A 26574-nucleotide genomic window follows, 5' to 3' on the forward strand; every position below is an offset into this window, starting at 1 on the left:
TTCAGATTATCATCCTCTTCATTGAATGCACACATATGCTTCTAACATGAAATGGTCCAAGAATATTTGTTATGGACAATGGTATAATTTTTTTTTTTTAGTTTTCCCCCTTCTCCACGTTTCGGTACTTTTGTCGTAAATTTATAACCGCTTACTTTATTGACTTTGCTATCAACTAATGCCACAGATGGAATTTGCCTTTCACAGTTGTACTAACTGCTCTAGGGATAGCATTGGATATTAACTTGAGCAATGCTTCTCTTGCTTTCATCTCTGTCACTTTTGCTACAATGGTTAGTGACATTTCTCTTCTTGTTGTTCATCCGGAGGGAAACATCAAATAATATCTATTTTATTTTGTGTTGTTACTGAAGACTGCATTTTCTTTCCTTCTTTATGTTTTTCTTGCCCTGAGGAAGTAACTATCCTTATTCTCTATATTTACCTCTATTTTATTTTCTTTCTTGCAGTGTAAATTTGCTGCTCCAGGTTTTCTCCTCCTATTTGCTTTTGCTTTCAGGTGAGTTTATAGTCTTTTGACCTTTGTAATTGTTCTTTCTGTTTTTGTAACCTCTGTGAATGCTAGGGATCAAAATTGAACATTCAGTTATGAGGAATTACATCTCTAAGATACATTGAGGAAATTAAATTCTATATTATGATGTCTGACCATTCCTAAAATACAACATTGTCTGCAAACTATCAATCATTTAGTACCTAAATGGTTGTTGATTCTATACAAAAGGTAGACTTATGTTATGTGACAGAAATTTTAGTGGCCCATATGGTTTGAGGAATAACACTTTCTTGTCATGCTGGGATTGGCCAAAACTTTGCCGAGTTCTTAGTTCTAAAGTAAATTTAAACATTGTTCAGTGTTACTGTCACTTAGTTGATCCATTTATGTATGCCCATAGTGTTACTGTCACTTAGTTGATCCATTTATGTATGCCCATAGTGTTACTGTCACTTAGTTGATCCATTTATGTATGCCCATATGGTTTCCAACTGTGAATTTAAACATTGTTCAGTGTCACTGTCAATTAGTTGACCCATTTATGTATGCCCATATGGTTTCCAATTGTGTAGTTCTATGAAAAATTGATTTTTATTCTGGCTTCAAATTCTAAATTGCTTATCTAAAAGAAAATAAAATACCAGAATCATGTGACAGTGGATGGGAATGATGCTTTGTAGTTTAACTAATTTAATGTGAATCCATCTAAAGTCGAATGGAGGCATAGGTTTCTTAAACTGTCTAGGATTACCGATTGAGTTTTAATAGGTGATGCAAGATGTTTAGTGCCTAATATTCACAAACCACATCCTGTGGCTACTGTCGTCTACCACAATGCTCCCAGTCCAAGCAATTTTACTTCTGGAGAAAAATCGATGCTTATGCTGATACCACAGAAATTAGACTAGTCTTCTTTCATCGTTTGTTACATGTATGAAAATGAACACTTCATATTATATTGTGCTTTCTATGAAAAGCATTTTTTTGGGTGGAGTTTCTGCTGGTTTAAGTGTGAGAAGCAGTAAAAATATACAAAGCAAACAGGGACGACGAGAAGGTGCAGAGGCAATGTGCTTTTCTTCAATTTCTATTACTTGAAAATAATACTAATTACACTGGAATTTAAGGACAAAAAATAACCAGATTTTCTGAAAAGTAAATTAACAGAAATAATTAGTAATCAAATCCATTCCTAATTTTCAGCTACCCATTATCCCATTTTCCTGCAGATCGTTGAGTTCGAGATTTTAGCATATCACGTTCCTGGCTTCCAGTGGCTCACTCTTGCAAGAGGTTGAATCAGTTTTAGAGATTTGTGGGAGTTACTTCTGAAATCCCCTCCAGTACGTTTTGAATCACATCTCCAACACTCCCTCTTGATTCAAAATCGCTAACTCCAAGTAAGCTTCTAAGATACACGTCTCTGAGTTGATAGAGCTTTAGTGAGGATATCTGAAAATTGAACTTCAGTGCTGCAATATTTCATAATTAATTCACCTTTTGCAACCAACTCACGGATGTAATGAAATCTCATACCTATGTGCTTGGTTCTTCCATGAAACACTAGATTTTTTGTCATTGCTATAGCTGATTTGTTGTCACAGAACAACTCAGTTCCTTCTTCTTGCTTTTGCTGCAAATCATCCAACATTTTTCTGAGCCAAACGCAGTGACTTGCTGCAGTAGTTGCTGATATATACTCTGCCTCTGCCGTTGATAGGGCTACAGTAGCTTTTTTTTTGACATTCACGTGATTGCCCCTGAACCCAAGTTAAAAATATTTGTAGATGTGCTCTTCCTGTCATCTAAAGAGCTTGCCCAGTCACTGTCACTAAATCCAGTCAACGTAAAATGAGTTACAAAAGTGTACTAGATTCCGTAGCCTACTGTTCCAGCAATATATCTCAGAATTCGTTTTGCCACATCATAATGCTCCTTTGATGGATTGCACATGAACCTTGACACAACACCTACCGAAAAAGATATATCCAGTCTTGTGTGTGTTAGGTACATTAAACCACCAACTAAGCTTCTGTACAGCTTCTGGTTCACTTTTTCAGCTCCATCTTCTTGCTGCAACTTTTGTTTCAGATTCATTGGAGTAGCTTTTATAGTGCAATTAAGCATATTAAACCTTCTCAGCAACTCTGTTGCATATTTCTTTTGACAAACAAAAATTCCAGCTTTGTCTTGCACAAATTTTACACTTCCAAGTTTTAAAGTTTAATTCTGTGAGGTTTTCATGGCCTCTGGACAACTGCAATTTAGTTGCTAGCGTTTGGCCCCCTGAGTTCATATAACTTTGCCACCCTTCATAAACTAGTTTAACTGATATGGACTAGGAATAAACTAGCTGGACAAGGAAGCAAAGGCTTGCAAGTCAGTCAGATTCTTCAACTCGGAAAGTTCAACTGGCAATTCTCCAGTGAATGCGTTTGACGACAGATGGCTAAGACACAAAACGTTATTCATGTTAAACAGCACAGTGCAGGATATCAGGGAAGCAGCAGCAGCAGCAGATATGTGTCAACATATTCGGATAAAGAAAACAAAATAAGTGAGAGAAATTGCAGTTTTTCTAGCTTGATCAACTTTCCAATATCTGGTGGAATGGGACCCGAAAATAGATTTCCTTCAATAGTCCTATGACATCTGTGCAAATATTTAATCAGACAGATAAACCAATTTGAAGTCAGTCTTAGTTGGCAATGCTGACAAATCATGCCCAGTTGCCTCTAGGTAGGTATAGAAGTTGGTATAGAAGTTGCAATTCCGGACATAAAGAGAATTAGAGGATACTGTTTTGATGGTAATAACTTAAAAAATAATAATAATGATGACGCCGACGACCACAGTACCCCATTTTGTGAAAAAATTAATAATAATACTAATAATGATAGTAGAGGGAAGATTAACCTAAGTTATACGTTTTCTGTTCACTTTCTTTTGACAATAATGGATTCGCAAACATGAGAATTCTAAATAAATTTGTTTGCATGCAGACATGAGCGTAGAAATTCTGGAATGATTCCAACATACAGGCTCAGGAGAGTCGTGATGTTCGTGAGAACTGTAGGGAAAGGGCCTGACAATCTGTTTCCCATAATCGAGCTGCATATTAAATTAAAAAAAATTGATAAATGCAGTTGAAAAATGAGCTATTCAAGAGGAGAGTTGATGAAAGCAGAGAGTGCATGGCAGAAAGTTCTCACAGGTCAACCAATTGCATACTAGCCCACTGGTCAGGGATAGAACCATTGAGAATGTTAAGATTCAGTGTCCTGTTTTAGAGCACAAGACAAGATAATTTAGCGGGCTTGAGGCTTCCATAGACCATATAAAATGCAGAGAACTTGACTATAATTTTTTGGCATCTGTGCTATTAGGTTCTGATGGAACTCAAGCTTCAATTGATGTTAAAAATTAACAATAATCTGGCAGGGTGTAGTTCTAACCAGATTCTTTAGAGGTAATAGCAAAGAAACACCCAACTCCTCTGGCATTCAAGACGAACAGGTTCTCCAGTAAAAGCGTAGTTTTCTTTACAATTTACTCTATATAACTGACTCTCCAGTAAAATTTCTAGACACTGCGTTTTCACTTGATAACAAAGACCTGAAGGTTTGTTTACAAGGCGGATAATGCATGGAAAGGAAGGGAATGTTTCATTAAGACGTTTCCATATTTGGGGAAGGAAAAGAGTATAATGAAGGCCTTCTTCATAATTATTAGTTTTTCCGATTAATGGGATTTTTTTTATTTTTTTTTTTTGAGGAAGAAGTTTTCCCAAACAAAGGGACATACCCTAAAGAACTTTATGAATATGTGGATTCCACAGAAACATCATTGAGAGAAACAGAAGATCATTAACTTGTCTAGTAGACGTCTGGTTTATCTTACAGTTTCTTGAGATGATTTAGCTTGGAAAATTCCGGCGGGATAGCACCCGAAAGATTCTGGGCCTTCAAGGATCTGCAAATATATAATGTGAAAAAGGATTTAGAACAAGAAGGCATCGACCAAATTTTTTATCCAGGATTAGCTTATTTGTATGAATTTTTGCAGAATACAAAGCATTATTAATTGTTTTTACCACTAACCGAAATAAGTATTCTTTCCATAAGACTACAAAATATTTTTGAAGGGATAAAAATTACTGCCAAAGTAGTAAACTAGATCGGCGGGAAATACCATTGCAAAGAAAAATATTAAAATAACATAATATGCAAGAATGCAGCGATAGGCTTTCAATATGAACGTTTTGCAACCTTTTATCTTAGTAACCAAACAGCTTTATGCGAGTTACAGAAGACGAAAACAGAAAACGATTAAACGTAAATTCTGCTATAACATGTCCACATAGCTGTAAATATATGTTCTTATATTTGACAAACACTGAACTTTACCGAGTTGCATATTCTTAAGTGTAAGCATCGGTAGTATACAACCAAAAAGAGTACTAAAATCAAATAAAAATGTATACAATATACCAATGACATTCGAGTATGTTTGGTGGAGGGTAGTGCAGGAGAAGCGAAAGTTTAATTGAAAGCTTTTCATAATTTTAAAGTATCAGTCAGGAGAAAAGCATAACGAAAGTTTTTCTTTCATAGTTCCAAAATCAAGATATTTCCCCACCAAAACAGGGGAAGGAAACTGATCTTTTGACCACTCATTTGTCTTCTTTCTCTTCCCTTCCATTTTTCTTGGATTCCTTCTGGCCTGTTCTCCTCCCAACTCCCACGTATTCATAGAATTCACAGTTTGTCTTCACTTTCTCTCTCGTGGCAAAAAGAACTGAACTCAAATTATTGGTCCAAACAGAACGAAAGAAAGGAAGGATCGTGAGATGGTAAGAGAACAGTACATGCTTACAACATGGCAAGAAGACTCGTTGCATTTACAGTCCACAATGCTCTCAAAATGTGCGCTCTCATCAGACGCATTCCACTGCCCTTCCCCACTGCAAGGATCATATTTTCCAAAGTCCCAGTCATTCTTTCCTATTTTCCTCGCTATCTCTTTCAATGTATTAGCTGCATTATGCATAATTCAGACACAATCATCAACATGAAAATAGAAATCCCCAGAAATGAAAGTAACCATTACAGAGCATACGATCTTAACAAATACTTTGAACTCGAAGCAAGGCACATCAATTATTCAGTCTTATTTTTGTATCTTTAACGATCCCAAGATTCTTACTAATTGCTAAACTAATCTTCTCAGGTTTTGCTAATACCAGATATTCCAAAATTTCTAGTTTTACTTTCGTTATCGTTAGTTACCAAAAACCAAGCAGGTGAGCTTCAACACGTTCTAAGCATGATACAATACGCATACCATCGTATGGTCAAGGGAAAAAAAAAAACAGTGATCAAGCATAATCAAAAGCATCCTGTGGTATTTGGCGCAAATGTTGAGCAATGATGAAACGCAACAACAAACAAACTCTGGTTTTCTGATTCATACGCGTTTACCTTCTTCACTGTCGAGAATGCCTGTGTCTGCGAAAACAAATTGTGAGAATAAGAGCCGCGAAGTGGAAGCAATTAAGAGAAGAATAACTAACAGCTTGGTACATCTCAAATTGAGGCCCATGTGGTAGTTTTCTGATTTGAGCTTAAGCAAGCTCTTGTAAGAGCAGAGCGAAGAGAGAAAGGCTATTTATAATATAATTACATTAACGAGAGAAAAATATGAACACATGAAATGACTCCTTTTCTTTTATGTATTTTTCTAATTCATACTTTCCTCGAACTTTTTTAAATTAATTAATTAATTGAAGCCATTTGAAAATGTCAATATCTTTACGTTATTTTCTAACATTAAAAACATGATTGTTGCGTGACAAATGATAACTTAAAATTTGAGATGCCATTATAAAAAATTAGAAAAATTGGTAAAAAAATACCTATTTAAAATTTTAATTAGCCAGAAAGACTTGAAATTGTGCATGTGCAAGTGCAAGTATAATTTGTGAGTGCAACATATCATCCACTGAGTGTAACATATGATATGTTGCACTCACGGATCATACTTGCACTTGCACAAATCAGGTCCTTCTAGCCAATTAAAATTTCAAACACGGATTTTTTACTAATTTTTTACTAATTTTTCCTATAAAATTATTAGCGTGGAAAGAGTAGTAGTAGACAAAAATTTTTATATCATAGAAACTATGTATAAACGGATAGTTCAAGTTAGAACAATTGATGTTTTTAAAGGAAATTTAACTCTAGTGTAAACAAAATTTAGATGAGACGTTATTTTCAGATCTTAAATATAAAATTTAGATAACTAATTTATAAATATTAAAAATTTGTAAGATTAGTTATTTATAACAAATATGTTCCTTTTACTTATAATATCTCATTTAATCATTATTTCTATTTTTAGAAATCCCTTTAATATTAATTTTTAAGCATAGTTAAAAAAATTATAAATTTGAGAGATAAAATAAATTAAACTTTTATATCTATTATCAAAACAAACATCTTAATTAACTCATATTTTAAAGAGGACATATACAAAATGCTGGACTAAAAGAATGGTCAAAAGTTACAATCATACGAGGCATTGTTTCAAATTGAATTATTGGCCAATGGCCACTTTGGTCTAAGTCTATTCTTTATGTTTTTTGGTTGAACTTTGGTCTAAGTAAAGCAGTGACACATACGTTAGTGCTCTTAACTTTAGAGACTTTTAAGTAAACGGTACTTTTGTTTTTATTTTATTCAAAATTATGGACAAAATTTAAGAATAAAGAATTGAATTATATTCAACAAAACTCAGAATTATTTGTCAAATGTATAATTTACTTTAATACTTAATTTGATTAGCATATATTAGCAAAATAAAATTTTCTGATTCTAATTGCGAAATTCATAAAAGATGTACCTAAGTAATATTCTAATTGCGAAATTCATAAAAGATGTACCTAAGTAATTTTATCTATAAAAATTTAATTAGTACTCAAAAAATTAAATCATTTCTCAAGTAAAATTTAAAACAAATAATTAAATACTTATTTTTATCTAAAATTTTAATTTACTCCTAATTTATTTTTTTTCCATTGTAGTTCAAAACCTCATATATTTTTAGATGTTTAAAATTTATCTCCACTGTCATAACCGCATTCTACTTTGCGTTGTTTAAAGTGAACAAGCATTTTATCCCCTGAACGGCTGAACCTGTAACATAAATTCAAATTTTAAATAACTTAGCACAAACATTTTTCACTTATGATCTAAAATGTGATTTTTTAAATATAGAATTTTCTTTCAGAAATATTCCATTAAAAATAAATATATAGTTAGCTTAAAATTATGTATTAGTTCAAATTAAAAAAAAATTGTGACGTTTGAATGTCAACGCGTTAAATGAAAAGTTTGACCACATGCATGCCTTGACCGAGTCGGTTTTAAGTTTTTAACCACCTTCGAAAGTTCGTTGAACCCGCCGGGTCCGCGCGTGAAGAAAAAACAATATTAGACCATTTCCACTCACCAAAAAAAAGAAAATACTACTGTTATGATTCCATTGAAATTATTATTGTTAAAATTAAATTAATGAAGGAAAAAAAACTATTATAATGTTTTCATTTGCATGTGTTACAATATAATATAAAAAAATTATAGTACTAATCAGTATCAATGCATGCAATATATCTATAAATAATCAATATTCAAACTATGGTTGTGCAAAACACGAAACGTTCATATGATTTTTTTTTCATAATACAAGAATTTTTGGTTGAATAATTATAACTGGTGTTGGTATTCCATGACTTTGAATCCACAATCGGGATTTTCATTATGAATTGCCTAAGTTATTTATACCAAAATCTAATATATATATATATATATATATATGAATGAAATGCTTTTGTAGTAAAATGTTAATATATATGCCTATCTACTAAACTTCACTGACCATTACTCTAGTGTTTCACCAAAATTCTAAAGTAAAAATTATTTTAAGGAAAATAAAATTTTAAGGTGACGATTTTTTTTTTTTGCAAAGTGACAATTCTTTTAAAATAGAAAATGTAAATGAAGTCAATATATAATTACAATAGATTTTTCTTTTGAAAAAAAAAGTAAGTTGATAAAATAGCCAGAATTCTAGCCGCTTTTGGTAGCCAAGTTTATTTTCTGTCTTGTCTTAATTACCACGAAAAAAGAAGGCAATTTATATTCGTTTTCTATACCTGCAACGTTATAAACCATTAGTACGCTTATGGTCATGTAGTTTTACGCTTAAAAGTGTCATGGAGACAAAAAAATATTAATTTAGAATTGAAACATATTTAACTATGAAATGAAATATACTAATTTTTAAGATTATATTGTGATCAAGATTTATTCAAAGATTTATTATAAGTATGTTACGAAGACAAAAAGTTGTGAATTCAGAATTGAAATGTATTTAACTGTGAAATGAAATACGTTAATCTTTAATATTATATTATGATCAAGTTTTATTCATAATTTATCTCAACTGTGTTATGGAGACAAAAAATTATAAATTTAGAATTGAAACGTGTTACTGTTAACTGTCAGATGGAACACATTAATTTTCAAGAGTATATTATGATTAAGTTTTATTTAGAGACTTATTGTAAATGTTTTAGAGATATAAAGCTATTAGTTTATAAATGAAACTTGTTAATCAAGTAATTAAACTTATTAACTTTTAATGTTGTATTGTAATGAAGTTTTATTTAAATACTTAGGCAAGAGTATTATGAAAAGAGAAAATTGTTAATTTAAAACTAAAACGTGTTAATTGCGAAATAAATATGTTAATTTGAACCTTTTTCTTTTGATTTCTATTGAAAGTGGCATTAGAATCATTTCATAAGATTTCAAAATCCTTCTTTAGATTATATATGTGACTTAATTAGGAGTTTGACAAATTTGATAATCTAAATAAGAATTTGGTTTATTTAAGTATCGTTTCATGGATTCTCCCAAAACTTTATACTAATCAATATCAATACATGTAATATATCAATAAAATAATCAATATTCAAACAATCGTTGTGCAAAACACGAAACGTTTATATGGCTCTTTTCATAATACAACAATTTTTGGTTGAATAATTATAACTGGTGTTGACCTTCTATGACTTTGAATCCTATCTACAATCGGGATTAATTTTCATTACGAATTGCCTAAGTTATTTATACCAAAATCTAATGTGTGTGTGTGTGTGTGTGTGAAGGAAATGTTTTTGTATTAAAATGTTAATACATATACCTATCTACTAAACTTCACTGACCATTACTTTTATTGATGAAGTAGTAAAGTGATTAAAAAAATAATCAGTGTTTCACTAAAATTCTAAAGTAAAAATTATTTCAAGGAAACTAAAATTTTAAAGTGACTATTATATTTTTTTTATATGCAAAGTGACAATTATTTTAAAATAGAAAATGTACATGAAGTCATCAATATATAATTACAATAGCTTTTTCTTTTAAAAAATAGTAAGTTGATAAAACAGTTAGAATTCTTACCGCTTTTGGTAATCAAGTCCATTTTCTGTCTTAATTACCAGGAAAAGAGAAGACAACCCAGATTCGTTTTCTATACCTGCACTGCTATAAACAGTTACGTACGCTTACGGTCATGCAGTTTTACGTTGAAACTTGAATGAGTCGAATGATTGAATATTTTATTTCATTATTCTTATAAAGTGAGAAAATATTACCTTATTTACTGAGAAAATACTCACCAATAAACTTAGTTTCACATTTCAACAAATACTGTTTGTTTGTTTTTCCTTTTGGTCTATATATATCATTCTTACTGCGATTCTGTCATATGAGATTTCCTAATAAATATTAGAGATAAAGTAGATTAGAGTCTTATATTTATAATCAAATTGAATATAAAACTAATTCTTATATTAAAAATTGAAGGTAATAAAATGTTACCTTTGATCCTTAGTATAAGAACTAATTGACTAATTTAATTAGATTAAGAAAATTTGTTGAGTTAGTTATTTGTAATAATTATGTATTATCTTTTCTAAAATATCCTTACTAATCATATATTAGCTAAAATTATTATTTGATTGAACTTTTAACATGCACAACTACTACAATAACTACTTTAAAAAAATAGATAAACATGATAAACAAAATAAATTGAGATTTTATATTTAGGACAAAATTAAAAGTCAAACTAGTTTTTATATTAAGAACCGGAGGTAGTATTATGATTTTGATTATGCTAGATTGCCATGAAGTAATTAATCTATTTTTATAATTCTAATAATCATCAAATGCATGATATGATATCCCTCGCCTTGTATAGGTACGTTGTCCCCTAATAAAAACTTAAAAAAAATTAACATAAGCAACAAAATTTATGACAGATTAACTTCACTGCAAATACACACAGTGGCTTTTAACATTCCTTATTCATTAACACATCCATCCATATTTAAAGTAACTAATAATTAGCCATCATAGAAACCGCTAGTTATCACAATTAACTTGGAGCCCCTTCTTCTTCTATCTTAAGTAACTGTAAATTAATTATATTCATTATCGTCCGCTACATATAAGCCCCAAAACCTAGCTAGCTGGTTTCACAGAACCATCCACACACTACAACTTCAATTTCTCCAATGGCCGCTTCCACCTACAGCTTCTTCATCCTCATTGCTCTTATCATGACATCAGCAATGGTCGAGGCCCGAACACTCTCGGATCCGTCGGCTGCCTCCCCAGCGGCTAGCCTTGCCGCACGGCTGAAGCTGGAGGCCGGGCCGTCGACCTGTTGGGACTCACTGTTTGAGCTGCAAGCTTGTAGTGGGGAGGTTATAACGTTCTTCCTCAGTGGTGAGACGTACTTAGGGCATGGATGCTGCCAAGCCATTAAGAAGGTGTTAGGGCAAGATTGCTGGCCTAATATTATGAGCTCTCTAGGGTTTACCAATGAAGAAGGTGATATACTTGAAGGATATTGCGATGAGTCTCTTCATAATTCTCCTCCTTCTCTACTGGTTGATCCAAAAGTGCGTGCTCTGTAGAATCATTGGGAAAGGAAAAGGTTAAAAAAGGGAAAGAAAAAAAAAGCATCCAGTTTGTTTTGTTTTGTTTTTTTTTTTTTTGGGGGGGGGGCTTTTCCTGGGTTTTGTTAAACTTGTTTTTTGGATCTATGGTATTATGATGCAATAAATAAAAGAAAATTATGAACTATTATTCAGAGTTTTACGGTGATCATCGGATAAGTTGTCCCGTTCGCATTTTGATAAAGGTAAAAAGGTTTTGGATTTATTTAAGAAAGCATTGAAACTGACTTCTGAGATGTCTATGTCATGGAATATATGTCCGCTAATTATAAAAATTAAGAAATAATTTATAAAAATAAGCAAATCAAATTAAAGCATTTGTGATAAAACGTCGCAATTTAATCTCAACATTTTGTTCCGATTGAAATTATTCTTTTACGAAGCATCAACAATTTATGCATTCTCTCTTTCAAGGGATTATTTTGATTAGAAGACTAAATTAAAAAGGCAATAACATTAATTTGACGAGAAAGTGATTATTCAGAGAGAAAATAAAGAAAATTAAAGTCGAGCAATTTCACCTTCAGAGTTAAATTATTAAGTCGGACAAACACACGAATTCAATGAAGAATATTAAAAAAAAAGGAGAAAAATAAAATCAGAAAAAATATATATATGTAAAAATTTCTTTTGATATATAGATAGAAATATGAATGAATTATATTAAATAATGATAATTTTGGTAGACGAGGGCAGCATACAAGAGTTGATTCCAAGTATCAGGAACACCGGGGAGGCACCAATGGGTACAGTCCATGTCACGGTGGCCACCGTGGCCATAGACGGAAGGGTGGCCGTCTTTTCGGAGCTGAGATAGAGCGGTGATGTTGAGTAGATAAACTACATTAGGGTTTGACATTTCTTTCAGAACTCTCTCTACCACTAACTCTGCTGGGTGGCTTCCTCCTGGATACTTGTTGTGTCCTTCCAGTGGCCTCTCTTCATTTGCACATGACTTTGCTCTTGCTTCTCCCCATTCCTCTCCGCTAAAATTCAATTACAACGTTAAAATTCAATTACAACGTTATCATAATGTAATTAAACAAAAAAGAGAGACATAAACGCAGCATAATAATAGGCCTGTCACTTTTTTAGCAAGTGAATCTCATAAAAGCGGGGCCCACAGGTATGGTTATACCCGTTTTCACTTTAGACAAAAATAATTTAAGAAATCGAACCTGGTAAAGTTGTGTGTGTGTGTGTGTGTCATTTTATTTCGCAAACGGAATATATATGCACCCACATGTACATGCAAAAAAGGGGCCCATAATTTTATTGGGCCATAATCAAGGGACCCCTCTTTAATTTTTCTTTTTTCTTTTTTGTTAAAAAATTCTGAAGTGTTGATCGTGCTAAATGTAAAATGCATGCATAAAACGTAATTAAATATAATAATTAGTTTAATTTTTTTATTCTAATTATAAGATCTCAATCCACTTTGTCTCTCATATTAATTAGTTTAATTTTTTTTATTCTAATTATAAGATCTCAATCCACTTTATCTCTCATATTTATCCATTTTTTCTCGAGATAATCCTTATAATAATGGTAGTTCTAGCCAATACACTTGATTAGTAAGAATATTTTTAAAAAATAATACTTATTTATTATAAATTACTAACTTAACTAATTTTCTTAATCTATTCAAATTAGTGAACTAGCTCTTATACTAAGGATAGAAGGTAATATCACAGAAATAAATGTCCTTATTATTTAATGGCATGAAAGTTAGCTTTCTTGTATAAGAATTAGCGGTTTCGCTTGTAATCTCAAACCGAATAATTGTTCTTATATTTTTAACGAAGTCTAGCAGAGGCTCATTCAATGGTAAATTAAATGAATTGATTGATGCATAACAACATGCATAATGATCAGGAGAAAACATATATATTCATCCGATTCTTAATATAAGACCCATTTTATAATACAATTTATACTATAAAGTGGGTCATGTATTAAAGACCGAATAAGTATATAATTACTTGCTTACTTCATATGATCTGGAGACACGCCTTGAAAGAAAACCTTAGTTTTTGAAGGATCAACGTTGCTGTCGACCCAATTGGTCCATGTTTTCAATGCCTTCTCATATGCCACCAACCGATCCATATCCTTGTACGTTTTATTCCCCTCTTGAATGAAATCCCACCTTCACACACACATACACACATATATGACACAAATTACAGTTAAAAAGTAATTAACAATTTATAATTACACAAGCCAACATAGCCAAAAAAAACAAAAATAAAATAAAATAAAGGAAGAGATCATCTCTTTGTTATATGTGACTATATCTGGTATTTGATACAATCAGGTTATATTCAGACATTGTCCGATCTTAATATTTTTCCTTTTCATTTACGGGGTTTGAAAAGGGTATCGAGCTTTTTTTTTTAAACTCAAATCAACCATAGCAAAAATAGGGTTTTGTATAGACTTACGGCTGCTTCCTTCCGGTATGAAGCCACCAATGCCAAGAATCGAAAATCAGAACATCAATGCCTTTCCAATCTTTATTGCCAGATTCAATGGAATCCAGTTTCAATACTCGACCATTAGTTTCCTCAACCAGGTCCACCAGAAATACGTTGCGACTCATCATCACCCTCACATTATACTCCTGCATTTTATTAACCCGTCACAGCATAAAAATTTAATCAACGCAACTTAAAATCATCAAATCCCAAGGTCAATCGTCTCATAACTTAATGACGTGAAAGCTCCCTTATAAAAGAAAAATCCCAAATTTAATCCCATTTGTAACCTCAAGTTGTTAATGTCTAGCGGTAACTTCAAAAAGCAACAAAAGGATAAATTTTATATAATTTGCTGTTGGCTCTAATTATGAAGTTTGGGCGTAATAAGTTCACTGTGTTACTCGTGACCCAATCAATTATCAACGGGCACCTATAATATATATATATATATAATGTATTTATATATATAACATTAATTACGTGACATATAGGCCCTACCAGGCCGGAAGAGTCACTAAAGAGAATTCTGATGAGCCATCACGATCACAAACTACATGTCCAATAATGCATCCATGAAACTTCTAATCCAATTCTAATCTCAATCCTCCTACACAATTAAAATTAATTACAAGATATGTTAAAAAAATCCTACTTGATTGGATATTGTATCAGCTAAAAATTAAGTAAGTAGATATACATCTACTTTGTGTGTATATCAACCAACGATGGTTGGATTGAGTGAAGAAGACTCAAATTCTTTTAAATAGGGTCTCTGTTTCAAACATTGTAGATAAAAAATCTCATTCAAAAAACTACTCTCAACCGAAGTTAATAAGATTTTACTAATATCATATGATATTATCAAATACATACAAAATATTCTTCCGATCCTAAATATAAGACCTCTTTTGTAGTGTAAATTACACTATAAAAGAGGTTTTATATCTAGGATTAGAGTAGTGTAATGATGATAATGATGAGGATACCAGACTCTATTCAATGACATAATAACAATATCTAATATTTAAGCAATGATTAGTAGTTATGCTAATTAATCAATAATTAACGGACTTTTTTAAATGCTTTGTCCCTTTGGTCGAGTATTTAAAGGGGGAAAAGGTAATCTGTTTCTTCTGCTTTTATGCCTATCTAACTAGTTGTGATATGGACTCCTGACCAATACTTCTTTAATAATATCTATATTTTTAATTAGCATCAACAATATTCAACTCCCTTAAGCTCAATATTATTATTCACATTTTTCTCCCCCACATATGATTATATTCTTTTCCCCTATATTAATCAATTAGATGGTGAGCCCATGTTTTACAATAAGTCTAAGTAAATCACACTATCATACTTTATAAATAGTACGACTTGCTATAAATTTTATCTTATATACTTGCAGGTGCTCTTGTGTATTTAAGATATAGAATCACATCCCAAGAACTAACTACTAGAGTTGAGAACTCTAAGATCTTATAAGGCTTCTCTTTCAAGGCGGCTCTTCCGATAACATATTAAGTAAATATAAACCTGTGATTAAAATGGACTCTCGTGTACAAAGGCCTTTTATTAAAAAGGTTTTCTATGTACTGGTTTTGCATTTGAACTTTTCACACAGGTTTTAGACTCGATATTAAAAAAAAAAAAAAATTCTGCACCAAGTGCATTTATAATATCACACCAATAATTGATTAGTAGTTGTGAACCAATATTGATTGAGATAAGAAAAGAGAAAGAGATCTAACCAAGAAGGTGAAGGTGGAGAGAAGTCCAGTCCTGACATTAGTGTATTGAGATTGAGGCACAGATTTATGAAGCATGCAAGTGAGCGATTGCCATTGGTTCAAACTCAGAGAATCCCCTACAAACATTATACTTTTGCCTCTCATTCTCTCCAAGAAATCTTCACCATTGAACCTGCTTAATTGATAATTAATTAAACATAACATTCAGACTTTAATTATTATCAGCTCAGGTAACTAATTATGGAGCTTAATTTGTTAACTAAGCCATTCTCAACATGCAATTGTGTTCATTATTGGGACTTTTTTTACTGCTTTGGGGTAGTAAACATCATATTTATACCATCAAGATTTAACCTGCAGACACACCGAATGTTATACAAATTTTTTGAAAAAATATGTTTATTTTAAAAAAGAAAAATATGGAATAAAAAAATAATTTAGAAGTATGACTTATGAAGGATAAAAATTTAAGATAGCCAGATATAAAAAGTATGGATTAATCCAAATTTAATATCAACAGTTTAGATGTGTCCAGGGCATATGTAGCAACCCGATGGTATAAATTATTGTTAATAGACAACAAAGAACCCAATTCATACATTGCCATGTGCTCTCTATTTCAGGACAAAACTCATGAAAGCAACCCCGCAACATATTATATATAACTACACATAACACATAGGTTGGTACTTAGAACTTGGTGAGATATTAGAGAAAAATTAATTCTTTATTTCAATTGTGTAAAAGGAACAAAATTAATGTATTTGGCTATTAAGAAAATAAGATCATTGTCATTTTATCTAAAAGGTTTTCTTATGGCACAACATGAAGCATTCTTGTTACAAATCAGTTTTGATGAATATTATTTATTACATATGTTTTTTAATTATAATAAAATCTTTTATTGCAGTCTTTATTTCAGTTATATCCCAGAGATTAAAACTTTCATGGATAAAGGGACAGACCAAACCAATACAGAGTTTTCTTCTTTTTTCTATTAATTATTCTTTTATGATTGAGTTGGTTAGTCCCTTTAGGTGTCTTCAACGACAAGTAAAGCCTCTTTTTTTTTGTGTGATACAAATTCATTTCTTGCAAGATTTAATTTACTAAATTTAACTAGCAAGTGGACCCCAAGATATTGAAAGACTTAAGTCAGATGTCTCATTCAATTATGCAGCATCTTATATAAAATAGTGGTAGTTTGATAAAATAGAGATAAAAATGGTCCACAATCAACTTAAACCGTAAAGTTCAATGTTCTTATTTTTGAAAATGAGAGTTGGAATATTAATATTATGGTAGTATATGTCAGTGTTATAAAAATTAATTGGCCCGGAAATATTTTTAAAAATAAATCAGACATCAAATTTTGGAAGGGCTATAACAGGTCATATTTTTCATTATAGCTAATCGACCAGCGATTGAACTGATGATATGGAAGAAATAAATCTATAATAAATGTAACTATTAGCATAATAACATCACAATATATGAAATTTTCAATGAAACATCATATGTCTACAAATAATCTAAAAATATAATACGCTTTTTGGAGAAGGTCAATTTTTTTTAATGTTTTTTAATTTTTTTAACCTAAAACTCGTCTAGTTTTTTGAAAACCATTTTGCTTTGTCGCCTAATTCCAAGTTTCAATTCAATATTAGCTCAACTCCGATTCAACCTAAGTCAACTATGAAATAATTTTCTAATTCAAATCAAGCTGCTAATTAATAAGTCTAGTCCTCACAACTTAATACAATTTCAAGCATACTTCTTAAAAATAAAAATAACAAAGGAAGAAAGACAAACAGGAAAAATAGTGCTCCGAGAACTCAAATGGAGCAAAACTCACACAGATCTAAAAATTATTAACAATATTTTATGAAGCACTATCATCACTTATGGTAGTTTTAACTGTTGGAAGAAAACAACAGTTACTATCTTTTTACACATATAACGTAAATTTCATTTGACTAAGTCACCGAAAGAAATCATTTAAAATTAAAAAAAAAAAACAAATAAACAAGTAAATTAAACAACATTGTGTACCTTGGCATACTGCAATTTGGGTGCCAGTTATACTTGAGATAAAACTTATCAGGACGGCCATTCTTGGAACAACGGCCATTCTTGGAACAATCGAACTGTTTTTCTATAAAATCACAGTCCGATGATTCATATAGAGGATACGATTCATCGTACACCCAAATCCCATCAAACAAATCACACTGTCTCTTCCCATGAGCTGTTTGAGAAATGATGAATAGAGAAAATAACAGAGAAACAATAATTTTCATAGATATGGCAAAATCCGCCATTACACCGCAGAAAGAAAAGATGAAGAGAAATGGAGAGAGAAGTTGGTAACTGATGATATATGGTAATGGGTCGGTGAATATATAAAACTAGTGAAGCTCGCAATATACATATATATATAGAGAGAGAGGAGATAGAAGAAAGAGAATATTAATTTTCTTTTGTGTTTAGATGTTGCTATTATTATTAATGAATTTGGATAAAGACAGACATAGAGTGAGATCCACATGAGATTCACACTGACAAGTGGATCTGTGTATTCCTACTTATATCTCTCTTTTTCACTTATGAGAAGCCACAGTAGATCCAATTTTATGAGTTGAAGTTAAGAGCACCAATGACCAATTGGTGTTAATATTTTTATTTTTGTGTGTATTGAATGCTACTGGTGAATTTAATGCTATAAATGAGTGAATATGTCCTCTCATCTTATATATATATATATATATATATATATATTTATAGAACCTTTCAGTTGAATGGCTATTAAGAAAATTAATTGAAAGTAATTAACAGCTTTTAACTTTGATTTTTATTCATACATTAAAACTGCATTTGATCTTTTAACTTTAAATAAAATTTTAATTTGATCCCATATAATTTTCATAAAGTACATTTTCAATCTTATAACCTTAACACCATTAGTTTCATTAATAAAAATAGATGGAAAAACAAATTTAAGTTTTAATCAAATAAAATTCTCAAAATTAGGTTTAATTTTTTAAAATAACAATTAGTAGCATTAAAAGTCGTCGCTAATAGTGTTAGGGTTAGATGATTAAAAATGTATTTTATAAAACCAAGAGACTAAACTGAAATTTTGTGTAAATTGTACGCTTTTATCTTGAAAAATCATGCTCTTTTCATAAATATACACTTATTTAATTTTATTAGAAAAGTAGAATGATGTGCAGACTTTATTTTCTCAGCTTTTACATCAATCGAATGGGGATATATTTAACAATGACTAGTAAATATTTTATCATATTATGGAAAACATTTTATATTCAGGAATGGGAAGGGGTCCTATATTTATAATAGGAGTAATGTGTGTGTGTCCCATACATAAAAGGGAGAACGAAAATTAAGGACCTGTAAGGAAATCAATCTTTTTATATTATGACGAGATCGTTAATTGTTATTCTTTCCTCATAGAAGAAGCGGAGTTTCCATGTATGAAAGTGACACAATAAGATAGGCTTGATAATCACTCAAGCGGGTTTAAATGATAAGAAAGGAATAATAAGATATTAGGAGAATTTAGGACTTAGATATTCTCTTGACATAATAAAAAAGAAATTATTTTTCATATAATCAAAATGAGAGGGAAAAATAAAGAAAAATCTAAAAAAATACCTTGAAAATAGAAAAATTATAAAGAGGGTCCCATTACAATGTTAGCATTGGTTTTGACAACAATTTATAAGCAAATGATAACGATTTTTGTGAATGAGTCCTTGTATACAATTTTTCAATTTTCAGAATTTTTTTTGGTGATTTCCCCAAAAATTAAAAATATAGTTTCAATCTACTTACCCTTTTTTTCATATTAATTTTCAGCCTTATTCATATCTTTCCTTCTCTTTTTTACTTTTTTTCTTATATAGTTACTGAATTTGATGAAGACATTTTCTTGGGCCGAAGTTATTGAAGGGATTTTAATCTCTTGCTGTACGTTTCAAGTAAAATGCAAAGAAAAATAAAAAGATAAAAACGGGTATAATTTCTGACAATATGGGTCCTTAAAAAATAATCAAGACCTACATCTTTATTTTTCCAATTTTCTCTTACACACATATTCATATTGTTGCGTAGCTTTCAAGTGAAATCCCACCTTCACACGCACATACACACATATATGACACAAATAACAGTTAAAAAGTAATTAACAATTTATAATTACGCAAGCCAACGTAGCCAAAAAAAAAACCAAAAAAAAATAAAATAAAGGAAGAGATCATCTCTTTGTTACAAGTGAATATATCTGGTATTTGATTCTATCAGGTTATATTCAAACATTGTCGGATCTTAATATTTTTCCTTTTCATCTACAAGGTTTAAAAAGGGTATCGAGTTCTTCTTCTTTTTTTTCAATCAAATCAACCATAGTAAAAATAGGGTTTTGTATAGACTTACGGCTGCTTCCTTCCGGTATGAAGCTACCAATGCCAAGAATCGAAAATCAAAACATCAATGCCTTTCCAATCTTTATTGCCTGATTCAATGGAATCCAGTTTCAATACTCGACCAATACTTTCCTCAACCAGGTCCACCAGAAAAACGTTGCGACTCATCATCACCTTCACATTATACTCCTGCGTTTTATTAACCCATCACACCGTAAAAATTTAATCAACGCAACTTAAAATCACCAAATCCCAAGGTCAATTTTCTCATAACTTAATGACATGAAAGCTCCATTATAAATGAAAAATCCTAAATTTAATCCCATTTGTAACCTCGAGTTGTTAATGTCTACCGGTAACTTCAAAAGCAACATAAGGATAGGTTTTATATAATTTGTTGTTGGCTCTAATTATGAATTTTAGGCGTAATAAGTTCACTGTGTTACTCGTGACCCAATCTAATTATCAACGAGCACCTATAAATATATGTATATATATTTTTATATATAACATTAATTACGTGACATATAGGCCCTACGAGGCTGGACTAGTCACTAAAGAGAATTCTGATGAGCCATCACAATCACAAACTACATGTCCAATAATGCATCCATGGAACTTCTAATCCAATTCTAATCTCAATCCTCCTAAACGATTAAAATTTATTACAAGCTATGTTATAAAATCCTACTTGATTGGATATTGTATTAGCTAAAAAAATTAAGTTAGTATATATACATTTACTTTGGGTATATATAAACCAACGATGGTTGGATCGAGTGAAAAGACTCAAATTCTTTTAAATAGGGTCTCTGTTTCAAACTTGATGGATAAAAAATCTCATTCAAAAACTACCCTCAATCCAATTTAATAACATTTTAGTAATATCATATGATAGTATCAAATACATACAAAATATGATGATGATGATGAGGAGGATACCAGACTCAGTTCAATGACATAATAACAATATCTAATATTTAAGCAATGATTAGTAGTTATGCTAATTAATCAATAATTAACGGACTTTTCTTAAACTCTTTGTCCCTTTGGTCGAGTATTTAAAGGGGAAAAAGGTAATCTGTTTCTTCTGCTTTTGTGCCCACCTAACTACTTATGATATGGACTCATGACCAATACTTCTCTAATAATATCTATATTTTTAATTAGCATCAACACTATTCAACTCCCTTAAGCTCAATATTATTATTACTCACATTTTTCTCCCTCACATATGATTATATTCTTTTCCCCTGTATTAATCAATTAGATGGTAAGCCCATGTTTTACAATAAGTCTAAGTAAATCACACTATCATACTTTATAAATAGTGTGACTTTCTATAAATTTTATACTATTACTTTCGGTCCTAATTATAAGACTTCTTTTATAGACTATGAATGAGGTCTTATAATTAGAACCGGAGGTAGTATTATATACTTGCATGTGCTCTCGTGTATTCAAGATATATTATGTAACAAGCACAACTCTTTGGGAGAATCACATCCCAAGAACTAATTACTAAAGTTGAGAAATGCAAGATCTTACAAGGCTTCTCTTTCAAGGCGGCTCTTCCGACAACATATTAATTAAATATAAACTTGTGATTAAAATGGACTCTCGTGTACAAAGGCCTTTTATTAGAAAGGTCTTCTATGTACTGGTTTTGCATTTGAAGTTTTCATACCAGTTTTAGACTCGATATATAAAAAAAAACAAATTTTTTTCTACACCAAATGCATTTATAATATCACACACAATAATTGATTAGTAGTTGTGAACCAATATTGATTGAGATAAGAAAAGAGAAAGAGATCTAACCAAGAAGGTGAAGGTGGAGAGAAGTCCAGTCCTGACATTGGTGTATTGAGATTGAGGTACAGATTTATGAAGCATGCAAGTGAGCGATTGCCATTGGTTCAAACTCAGAGAATCTCCCACAAACATTAGACTTTTCCCTCTCATTCTCTCCAAGAAATCTTCACCATTGAACCTGCTTAAATAATAAATAATTAAACATATCATTCAGACTTTAATTATTATCAGCTCAGCTAATTAATTAAGGAGCTTAATTTGTTAACTTGACCATTCTCAACAAGCAGTTGTGTTAATTGTGCGTTATTTATAATTTTAATTTAATTATTATAATATTTATCGAATATGTTTTTCTTGGGACTTTTCTTACTGCTTTGGGGTAGTAAACATCATATTTATTATACCATCTAGATTTAACCTGCAGAAATACCGAATGTTATACAATTTTTTTTAAAAAAAATGTTTATTTTAAAAAAGAAAAATATGGAATAAAAAAATAATTTAGAAGTATGACTTATGAAGGATAAAAATTTAAGATAGCCAGATATAAAAAGCATGGATTAATCCAAATTTAATATCAATAATTTAGATATGTCCAGGGCATATATAGCAACACGATGGTATATATTATTGTTAATAGACAACAAAGAACCCAATTCATACGTTGCCATGTGCTCTCTATTTCAGGACAAAACTCATGAAAGCAACCTCGCAACATATTCTTTATTTGAATTGTGTAAAAGGAACAAAATTAATGTATTTGGCTATTAAAAAATTAAGCTCATTGTCATTTTATCTAAAAGGTTTTCTTATGGCACAACATGAAGCATTCTTGTGTAGGTAGATGTAATCTAAAAGTTACAAATCAGTTTTGATGAATATTATTTATTATATATGTTTTTTAATTATAATAAAATCTTTTATTGCAGTCTTTGTTTCAGTTATATCCAAGAGATTAAAACTTTCATGGATAAAGGGACAGACCAACCAATACAGAGTTTCTTCTTTTTTCTATTAATTATTCTTTTATGATGAGTTGGTTAGTCCTTTTAGGTGTCTTCAACGACAAGTAAAGCCTCTTTTTTTGGTGATACAAATTCATTTCTTGCAAGATTTAATTTACTAAATTTAACTAACAAGTGGACCCCAAGAAATTGAAAAACTTAAGTCAGACATCAAATTTTGGAAGGGCTATAACAGGTCATATTTTTCATTATAGCTAATCGACCAGCGATTGAACTGATGATATGGAAGAAATAAATCTATAATAAATGTAACTATTAGCATAATAACATCACAATATATGAAATTTTCAATGAAACATCATATGTCTACAAATAATCTAAAAATATAATACGCTTTTTGGAGAAGGTCAATTTTTTTTTAATGTTTTTTAATTTTTTTAACCTAAAACTCGTCTAGTTTTTTGAAAACCATTTTGCTTTGTCGCCTAATTCCAAGTTTCAATTCAATATTAGCTCAACTCCGATTCAACCTAAGTCAACTATGAAATAATTTTCTAATTCAAATCAAGCTGCTAATTAATAAGTCTAGTCCTCACAACTTAATACAATTTCAAGCATACTTCTTAAAAATAAAAATAACAAAGGAAGAAAGACAAACAGGAAAAATAGTGCTCCGAGAACTCAAATGGAGCAAAACTCACACAGATCTAAAAAGAATAAACAATGTTTTATGAAGCACCATCATCACTTATGGTAGTTTTAATTGTTGGAAGCAAACAACAGTTACTATCTTTTTATACATATAACGGAAATTTCATTTGACTAAGTCACCGAAAGAAATCATTTAAAACAGAAAAAAAAAACAAGTAAATTAAACAACATTGTGTACCTTGGCATACTGCAATTTGGGTGCCAGTTGTACTTGAGATAGAACTTATCAGGACGGCCATTGTTAGAACAATCGAACTGTTTTTCGATAAAATCACAGTCCGATGATTCATATAGAGGATATGATTCATCGTACACCCAAATCCCATCAAACAAATCGCACTGTCTCTTCTCATGAACTGTTTGAAAAATGATGAACAGAGAAAATAACAGAGAAACAATAATTTTCATAGATATGACGAAATTCGCCATTACACCACAGAAAGAAAAGAAGCAGAGAAATGGAGAGAGAAGTTGGTAACTGATGATATATAGTAATGGGTCGTTGGATGTATAAAACTAGTGAAGCTCGCAATACATATAGAGAGAGAGAGAGAGAGAAGGGAGAGAGTAATAATTTTCTTTTGCGTTTAGATGTTGCTGTTATTATTAATGAATTTGGATAAAGACAGACATAGAGTGAGATAAAAATGAGAATCATACTGACAAGTGGATCTGTGTATTCTTACTTCTATCTCTTTTTTTCACTTATGAGAAGCCACAAGAGATACAATTTTGTGAGTGAAAGTTAAGAGCACCAATTGGTGTTAATATTTTTTATTTTTGTGTGTATTGAATGCTACTGGTGAATTTAATGCTATAAATGAGTGAATATGTCCTCTCGTCTTAAATATATATACTTATATATATATATATAGAACCTTTCAGTTGAATGGTTATTAAGGAAATTAATTCAAAGTAATTAACAGCTTTTAAATTTGATTTTTATTCAAAAATTAAAACTGCATTTGATCTTTTAACTTTAAATAAAATTTTAATTTGATCCCACATAATTTTTATAAAGTACATTTTCGATCTTTTAACCTTAATACCATTAGTTTCATTAATAAAAAATGGATGGAAAAACAAATTTTAAGTTTTAATCAGAAGCAATTCTCAAATATTGATATATTAGTTTTAATTTTTTTAAAATAACAATTAGTAGCATTAAAAATATCGATAATAGTGTTAGAGTTAGAGGATTAAAAATGTACTTTATAAAATTAAGAAACTAAACTGAAATTTTGTGTGAGATTAAAGAACTAAATGTGTACTATCTTGAAAAATCATACTCTTTTCCCAAATATACATTTATTTAATTTTATTAAAAAAGTAGTAGAATAACGTGCAGACTTTATTTTCTCACCTTTTACATCAATCGAATAGGGGTATATTTAACGATGACTAATAAATATTTTATCATATTATGGAAAACATTTTATGTTCAGGATCAAAAAGAAAACGTGGGAAAGGGTCCTATATTTATATATAATAGAAGGAGTAGTGTGTGTAGTATCCCATACATAAATAGAGTGGGGAAAATGGCCTGAGCCAGTCGGGCTGGCCCGTTTAAACTAGTTTAAGTTGAGGGTCAAGCATATATTTTGGAGTATTGAAAAAAAAATCAGACTTAAAAGGGCCAGCTTTGTAAGGCCGAAAAATAAACGGGCCGGCTTTGTAGGGCGGCGGACTGGCTCGTTTAAGCCCGCCAATATTTTTTTTAATTTCTATATTTTTTTCTTAACTTAAAAAGGAAAACCCTAACATTTTACACATAGCATATTCTTAGTTTCACTTACCCCAGTCGCTCATACAAATAGCATTAACAAAAGAAAAAAATCACCATAGTTGTTGGAAAAATAACCCAAAAAAAATGAAAATTGCAAAATTTAAAACTAGGTATATTCACAAAAATGTATTGTTATTTATAAGTTGTCAAAACTTGTTAAAATACTGTATGTGTAATTTTACGGTCTTTATTTGTCATTCTCCCATATTTTTTATACTTGAAATAGAATTGGTTAAAGAATCTCTTGAATTAAAATAAAGATCTATATCATTTTTATAGTTAGAAACAAATTTAGAACTGGGGATAATGGACTCTTTTCTTTTTTGTTGGTAGAACAAATAATTATTCTTTATGTATACTATGTTTGTTAGTTAAACTTTTTTTTGTTAATTGTTTATAATTAAATTAGATCATCTGTATTGTAATTATTTACTAAACTTAGTGCTTACTATTTAGTTGTTTATGTCTGTCCTCTATTTAGTTTGTTTATTTAATAGACTTTATTACACTATGATAGATGTTCAAACATGATGATGTTTATGTTTGTGACTTATTTTTATTTATATTTATACTTTTATTAGTAATTTTATTGTTTCATTTTATTATTTTGATAAAATATATAAAAAATTACATTTTAGTTAAATAAGCCAAAAGCCCACAGACTGGTCTGAGTTTGTCATCTCATGGGCCGGACTTAGAAAAATGGTTCATTTTTGGATTCAAGCTTAAACGGGCAGGCCCGAGCCCGTGACAGGCCTGTTTTCCCAGTACTATACATAAAAGGGAGAATGAAAATTAAGGACCTATAAGGAAATCAATCTTTTAATATTGTGACGAGATCCGCAATTGTTTTTCTTTCCCATATAATAATAGAATAAGGGGAGTTTCCACGTATGAAAGTGACACATTAAGATAGGTTTGATAGTCACTCAGGCTGGTTTAAATGATAAGAAAGGAATAATGAGACATTAGGAGAATTTAGGAGTTAAATATTCAATCAAAAAGAAATTCTTCT

At 30.6% G+C, this 26574-nt stretch overlaps 4 protein-coding genes across 5 annotated transcripts in view; 1 reads left to right on the forward strand and 3 right to left on the reverse strand.

Annotated features, from left to right (window-relative positions):
• LOC114718950 (putative disease resistance protein At5g05400) overlaps positions 1 to 26574 on the reverse strand; it is an 88409-nt gene that overhangs the window by 33258 nt on the left and 28577 nt on the right. The window lies entirely within an intron of this gene.
• Positions 2867 to 6118, reverse strand: LOC114718983 (probable LRR receptor-like serine/threonine-protein kinase At1g07650). The gene is made up of 7 exons (XM_028904438.1): positions 5998 to 6118; positions 5385 to 5553; positions 4418 to 4489; positions 3730 to 3798; positions 3557 to 3628; positions 3110 to 3160; positions 2867 to 2966 (listed from the first exon to the last, which is right to left on the reverse strand). The coding sequence occupies exons 1-7, from the start codon at positions 6116 to 6118 to the stop codon at positions 2867 to 2869; spliced, it is 654 nt and encodes a 217-aa protein (XP_028760271.1).
• On the forward strand, positions 11160 to 11564 carry LOC114718985 (egg cell-secreted protein 1.1-like). Its single transcript, XM_028904439.1, has one exon. It carries the CDS (start codon positions 11160 to 11162, stop codon positions 11562 to 11564), a length of 405 nt encoding a protein of 134 aa, XP_028760272.1.
• On the reverse strand, positions 12117 to 24076 carry LOC114718947 (protein trichome birefringence-like 43). Of its 2 annotated transcripts, none has more exons than XM_028904393.1 (5): positions 23952 to 24076; positions 15838 to 16009; positions 14051 to 14229; positions 13597 to 13755; positions 12117 to 12592 (listed from the first exon to the last, which is right to left on the reverse strand). In XM_028904393.1, the coding sequence occupies exons 1-5, from the start codon at positions 23957 to 23959 to the stop codon at positions 12265 to 12267; spliced, it is 846 nt and encodes a 281-aa protein (XP_028760226.1). In that variant the 5' UTR covers positions 23960 to 24076; the 3' UTR covers positions 12117 to 12264. The 2 variants fall into 2 exon arrangements, with proteins under 2 accessions (XP_028760226.1, XP_028760225.1); XM_028904392.1 differs by lacking the exon at positions 23952 to 24076 and adding an exon at positions 17890 to 18231.

Source organism: Neltuma alba, unplaced genomic scaffold, assembly GCF_004799145.2.
Source record: "Neltuma alba isolate B1F8T4 unplaced genomic scaffold, ASM479914v2 tig00011881_pilon, whole genome shotgun sequence".
NCBI lineage: Eukaryota > Viridiplantae > Streptophyta > Magnoliopsida > Fabales > Fabaceae > Neltuma > Neltuma alba.

Excerpts from the sequence above, each read along its gene's own strand:
- LOC114718983 (XM_028904438.1), bottom strand. The coding sequence starts at position 6,118 with ATGGGCCTCAATTTGAGATGTACCAAGCTGTTAGTTATTCTTCTCTTA. Across the intron at positions 3,629-3,729 it reads AGTATGCAATTGGTTGACCT|CTCGATTATGGGAAACAGAT; the intron begins GTGAGAACTTTC and ends TTTAATATGCAG. Across the intron at positions 3,161-3,556 it reads ATCACGACTCTCCTGAGCCT|GACTATTGAAGGAAATCTAT; the intron begins GTATGTTGGAAT and ends CAGATGTCATAG.
- LOC114718985 (XM_028904439.1), top strand. The coding sequence starts at position 11,160 with ATGGCCGCTTCCACCTACAGCTTCTTCATCCTCATTGCTCTTATCATG.
- LOC114718947 (XM_028904392.1), bottom strand. The coding sequence starts at position 18,158 with ATGGCGGATTTTGCCATATCTATGAAAATTATTGTTTCTCTGTTATTT. Across the intron at positions 16,010-17,889 it reads CCAAATTGCAGTATGCCAAG|GTTCAATGGTGAAGATTTCT; the intron begins GTACACAATGTT and ends TCAATTAAGCAG. Across the intron at positions 13,756-14,050 it reads CATACCGGAAGGAAGCAGCC|GTGGGATTTCATTCAAGAGG; the intron begins GTAAGTCTATAC and ends GTGTGTGTGAAG.